Genomic DNA, 6,419 nt, shown 5'->3' with positions numbered 1-6,419 from the left:
CCCACTGCCTTTTCTAATATTGCTGATGCTCTCCTCCAGGTATTTCGCTTCCTGTGTGTGTGTGTGTTCGTGTGTGTGATATGTTAGACTTTGAGATCTCTGGGTCTTTCATTTTTCTTTTTGTACCTCTCTACAATCAGAGTTAATGTTTATTAATTATCTGCATTCATATTTGCTTTGTTTTAGAAAGAAGGAAGGGACACTCAAAGTTACTCTTATTTATTGGTTATTAAGGTGTATAATTACACAGATCAGGTCAAACATTTGGTACCATGTGATAAATGACTTCACAGCACCAAGGGATTTGAAGGAGCAGAACTGGCCAGCCCAAGATACTAACATCTCCTGGCTACCTGGAGAGGACACACACCCATCACATTCACCAAAGTTGTTGAGGTCCCCTACGGGTCATAGCATCTAATTACTGGGAGAATTTTTACAAGTCACCTGAGACAATAAACCAAATTCAAACACACATAAAATTGAAAAGATGGATAAAGAAAACCACTCAGTGGTGACTGAGTTCATCTTCGTGGGCATCACTCAAGACCCTCAGCTGCAGATCATCTTCTTCGTGGTCTTCCTCTTGGTCTACCTGGTCAATGTGGTGGGGAACGTTGGTATGATTATCCTGATCATAACAGACCCTCAGCTGCATACTCCCATGTATTTTTTCCTCTGCAACCTCTCCTTTGTCGACCTGGGCTATTCCTCAGCCATTGCCCCCAGGATGCTCGCTGACTTCCTAACAAAGCACAAGGTTATCTCCTTCTCCAGCTGTGCCACCCAGTTTGCTTTCTTTGTAGGTTTCGTGGATGCTGAGTGCTACGTCCTGGCAGCCATGGCCTATGACCGTTTTGTGGCCATCTGTCGACCCCTCCACTATAGCACTCTCATGTCCAAGCAAGTCTGCTGGGCTCTCATGCTGGGCTCTTACCTGGCTGGTCTGGTGAGTCTAGTGGCCCACACTTCCCTTACTTTCAGTTTGAGTTACTGTGGTTCCAATATCATCAACCACTTCTTCTGTGAAATCCCACCGCTCTTGGCCCTTTCTTGCTCAGACACTTACATCAGCGAGATCCTGCTCTTCAGTCTGTGTGGCTTCATTGAATTCAGCACCATCCTCATCATCTCCATCTCCTATGCCTTCATCCTCATTGCAATCATCAAAATGCACTCGGCTGAAGGCCGCCTTAAGGCTTTCTCCACCTGTGGATCTCACCTCACTGGTGTCACGCTTTTTTATGGCACAGTCATGTTTATGTACCTGAGGCCAACATCCAGCTACTCGCTCGACCAAGATAAGTGGGCCTCTGTATTCTACACGATTATCATTCCCATGTTGAATCCCTTGATCTACAGTTTAAGGAACAAGGATGTGAAAGCTGCTTTTAAAAAACTAACTGGCATAAAACCTCAATAGGAGCAAAACATGAAAACTTTTTATTACCACAGGTAAATAGTGGTGGTACAAGGATGGTGCAAGGAGATAGAAAATGCAAATAACTTTCCAAAAAACCTGTTCAAGTAACCATCTACTTACTGAGTTGATCTTAAATTCTGAAGGGTTTTCTGTAAGCCTTAACTCTATGATCTGGAGGTAATAGAAATTAATATTCTGAAGGGCATGCTAAGCAAAATGCATTATTTTTTTTTAGTTAAAGTTGGCTCTCATGTTGATTAGAAATGGAAACAGGACTTAACAGGGGAAAATAAATGGCCGGTCACTCTGAAGGATATTTTTTTCAGGGTCATGAGGAATGACAGATACAGATTTTGAAAGGAGGTCTCTGAAAGGAAGTCAAAAGTTTAGTTAACTACATGGGGAAAACGATTGGTGTGACGAATGGTTTAACTCAGCCCAGAATACATCCATTGATAATATTTCAGAAAAAAGTTACAAGTGCTAGATGTGTGCTGGGTTCTGGAGGACACAAACCTAAGACATGCATTTGCCAACAAAGACTTTGATATGCTTCCAGTTACTGTGTTATTTCTCTGGAACTGCTGCTACCAATAATAACAAGATTAGGAGCTGGGCAAAGCCCAAGCATAAGAGCTGGGAGCTTAGGCTCTGTTGCTAACTACATATGAGGATCCTGACAAGGCCCTTTTCTTTTCTGTCCTCAGTTTTCCCTTTTGTCAAGTGGTTGGTTTTACCTAATGATCACTGGATCCCTTTTCCCAGTCTTCTTTACCTAATATTCAAAAGGGGTGGACAGGTGGGTTTGGTCAGTCTCACATTTTGACATCCTTCTAAGCCCGCAGGACTGCTCAAGACTTTGGGACCCTAAGAAAGATACAGTTTGGATTAATCTAAGGTTAATTTTAGCAAGATTGTAATGTCTACAGGATGCGTCTCCTGCTCCCACCCCAGCTCTCCCCTATGCCTTCTTTTCCTCTCTTCCAATCTTAATTAAACCCTAACCTTTTCCTTAAGTCTCCATGCTTTCCATCATCATCCTCAGGCCCTTATCAAAGAATAGTTTCACTAACCCTGATGTATCTATGACTGAAAACAGAGGAGAATATAACTCTTTGTATGTTCCCAGGGCTACAAATCTTGAATAAAAAATCATGAGTGTCATTTATCAGCAGCAATAAAGGCAGAAGACCCATCTGGGGAAAGCTAAGCTTTTCTCAGATATGCTGAAATTCCATCATGCCATCAGTTTCAAAGACGTACAATCAATAATGTCTCTGTGTCATCCCTTCCTCTAGGGCAATACAGTTAAATGTCAGGGAAGCACTTGTCCTCAAGTACAGAGCATCTGGCTCATCAGGAAAGGCACCTGGATGAAAAGACCCAGGATTTACCAGGCTTTCTAATTAATGGGTGTCATTAAATATGAGCTGAAATCGACCTGGCTTGAAATTATCCAGTCATATCATGAACTTCTAACCCATGTCCCTGGTGTCATGTACAGGGAAAGTACAGTGGCAAATGGACATACAGAGAGTTGGCAGTCCAGAAGCAGTTCAGAGATTTAGACTTGGTTTCTTTCTTTTCTTAAAAAAAAAATACAATGTGTAAACCTATCTGCTATGTGAAAAATAAAAATATGGCTTTCTTATCCCACTAACGACAAACCAATATATGTTACAATTGAGAGAGCAGTTGCTTCAGCATCAAGATCTTTGAATCTCCTTTCTACACCTCTAATCAGTGACTTTGTTGTTTTTTCATTATTGATTGTTGTATCCAGTCAATAAACAAAGCATTTTCAATCTCATTGGAGATAGGCATGAACCTCATTTTAAAGATGAAACTGAAACTCAGAAGGGTCAACAGACTCATCAAAATTAAGTGATAGAATAAAAAACTGATCCAAGGGCTCCGTGTTTCACTCTAATGGCCAATATTTCAGGTTTAGACTTGTTAGAAAGAAGCCCTCATTTAAGTTCCACTATTTTCTTGCTGTGTGACCTTGCACAAATTACTTAATCTCTGTGGGCCCAGATTTCTTCATCTACTAAATGGGAATAATAATGCTTAACTTACAGCATTTTTCAAAGCACATGCTGTGATCCCTTTAAAGAATCTGACATACAGGATATTTAATAAACATTAGTTTCTTCTACTTTTTTCATTTTTATCTTAACTAGACATAATTTTGCTATCAATGGGACCGCACCAAAAGAATAGTATTGGTTCCATGGGCATGTATGTGTGTCTAGAATTGTATTCACATAAAGGAACACAAATACACTGGTTCAAAATTTAAACATTGTCTATATTTTGAAGACTCAATTTAAAAAAGCTATTTCTTTGATTCCTTTACATGCACAGTTGTTCCAAAGAACATTTTCTGTCACTTTAGGGCTGCAATTACTGAAAACTAGCTAGGATGCTTTCAATTGTGAGTTTTTTAAGACATAATTATGTTTCTATTCTTACCATAGCACAGAGAGTTACATCTCCATAATTAGGATAAAAGGAATAAAGACACTTTTGTAAATAAATACAACACCTATAAAGTGAAGCAAACTCACCAAATGAAATATGGAATTGCAAAAGCCCTGAATGTTTTGTAATTACCTATAGATCCCACATCAGTATCCCAATCAAGCAAGCAACCTAGTCAACTGTACACCCTCCATCTCGCCTCACAAAGCAAAAGCTACAGATGCTGAATGTCTTCTTCCAAGTCATCTGCTTCGATAACTCTTATTGGATATTTAAATTCTAGGCATGCATTACATTCTCTTGGAAATCTCCCCTAATCTAATTCATTCAGACAGAATTAACCAGAGTTCCTTCTGCTGAATCGTTTCCATCCTTTGAACATAATCTACTGTGTGTGTGTGTGTGTGTGTGTGTGTGTGTGTGTGTGTGTGTGTGTGTGTGTGTGTGTGAATAAAAACTTATTAGTCTATCTCTTCAATTGATGCTGTGGTTCTAGAGATTCTGTCATGTTTATTTGTTTTTCCATTCCCTAGCACATAACAAGTACTATAAAATGTTAATAAAACTCAAATAAGCCCTTTCATTTTCTATTTTACTTAAATATTGAGCTCAGATTAAGAATAAATTCACCCTCAAGGTGGACATGATTTTAACCAGAGAAAATTGTCAAGCAAAGTCATTTACTCCCTAAAAGTTTCTTTTTCTGAACAACAGTATATAATGCTCAAAGAAGTTATTTAATTCAATTTGCAAAAAATAAAGAGAAAAAACAGTTCATGTGGCTTAATGTCAAGGAGGTACAATGTGTGCTAACATATTTTACTCAAGTTCAGGTTATTTTGGCACCATATACAAACAGCATATTAGGCATTTTATGTATTACATGGATAAATGGCTCATCTTTCTGTTCTGCAAGTCACAGGAAGAAATTTAAAGTAGGTTTTACACTAAACTAGAGAAGTCTCATGTTCCTTCATAAATTCAAGATTTTCAAAAGCTATCTCTTTAATCTTTGTAATTTAGATTATTTATATAACTGAATACATTGTTTTCTCTAATGTCTAATTAAATTGTTTATTAAGTTTGGTAGATAGGTCTGATAAATAACAGTGATCTGGTTGGTCTTTGGTAATACCTCTTTTCCCAGTATTAATTTTGCAGGGCTTCACAGTACAGGGATAAGCATCAACTCATGAAAAGGACAACCTGAATTCACATTCTGACTCTGCTGTGTCACTTGGGCAAGGTCTCTAAGTTTTATTTTTCTCCTATGTTAAGTGGGAACTATATTAATGCTTATTAAGTCACAGGATTATCTTGATGAACACATTAGAGACCACAATCTAGCAGTTTTTGCATAGTATCTGACACATAGTAAGAACTTAATAAATTATAGCACGCTATTATATAAACATCAGGCTTATTCAATTTGCTAGAAATATACTGTTACCGGCTGAGATGCTGTTTTTCCCAGGATTGTGTGTTGGAGGCAATGAAGAATGAAGCCAGCAGACAAGACTATGGAGCATCCAGCATAGTTTTTAATGAGAAGTGAAAAGGAAAGAATAAAAGACTTCCTCTAAAAGGGAGGGGCTCCAAGAGTGAAGGCCGTTAGAGCGGCAGGTCTAGGGCTTATTAGCCAAAAAGAAGGAAGTTTATAGGATTGGCAAGGGCTTGTTGCTAGGAAGACCCCTGGTTTTTAGGCTGAATTCTCCAAATATTCAATTCACTATGTCAATCAGAGTGCTGTCAGGAAACAGATGCCCACTCAAACTGGGCAACATGAGGAGAACTTAGTACAGGAATTTTTACAAAGTTGTGAACTGAGTATGGGAAAGCCCCAAAGGATAGACCGGTCCTTTGGCACAGCATCTCGCTACATCCAGGCCTAAAGAGAGAAGGCGGAATGAACACTGTCAGAGCCGTTTGGTGGTGGGGGAAAGCAGAGAGAAGCTGTGGGATTGATGCAGGGATTAATGCAGCCTTTGCGGGCTGTGCAGACTGAGTCTGGAATAAGTCTTGTGAATCCAGTCCTGTCTCTCCTTTTACCTCCTCCTCACAATGGCCAATTCACTGATAAGGTTCGTATAGGTTGGTCCCCTGCAGCAGAGCACAGGGAAGCCAAGGATGGCAGTCCGTCTTGAGGGATAAATGGAAGAATACCAAGCACTCTACAGTAATTTCAGTACCTATGTGTCTATCAAATGTGGATGCATATTTGTTATGTATATATTTGAATTCAGGAAATTTCAGAACAAAATGTGAAGAAAATTACGATTGCATACATCTATTGCAGGGGAGTCACAGTCTGTTAACAAAACCTGTCTGAGTCTTATTATATGAGATTGACCTGACTTTGTCAGTGTATAGTTCTGTTTAATTACCTTGTTTTCTATGACCCCAAATTACCAAAACAGTAGGAATTCCATGGGTATAGAGGTCTTGGGAGTGTTCAACAACAAAAATTCAACAGAGTAATTTAACAGATCAAACTGACTTTATGAAATGATTT

General features: G+C 39.0%; 1 protein-coding gene across 1 annotated transcript; it reads left to right on the top strand.

Moving 5' to 3' along the window:
• Positions 1 to 490: 490 nt before the first annotated feature.
• LOC108387952 (olfactory receptor 5AR1) lies at positions 491 to 1,423 on the top strand. The gene has a single exon (XM_017646334.3). The coding sequence runs from the start codon at positions 491 to 493 to the stop codon at positions 1,421 to 1,423; it is 933 nt and encodes a 310-aa protein (XP_017501823.2).
• The last annotated feature ends 4,996 nt before the right edge of the window (positions 1,424 to 6,419 follow it).

This window comes from Manis javanica, chromosome 11 (assembly GCF_040802235.1).
Source record: "Manis javanica isolate MJ-LG chromosome 11, MJ_LKY, whole genome shotgun sequence".
Classification (NCBI taxonomy): domain Eukaryota; kingdom Metazoa; phylum Chordata; class Mammalia; order Pholidota; family Manidae; genus Manis; species Manis javanica.
Note: the sequence above shows the minus strand (reverse complement) of the source record. Positions and strands in the feature narration are given on the sequence as shown.

Coding starts and splice junctions, on each gene's coding strand:
- LOC108387952 (XM_017646334.3), top strand. CDS start 491: ATGGATAAAGAAAACCACTCAGTGGTGACTGAGTTCATCTTCGTGGGC.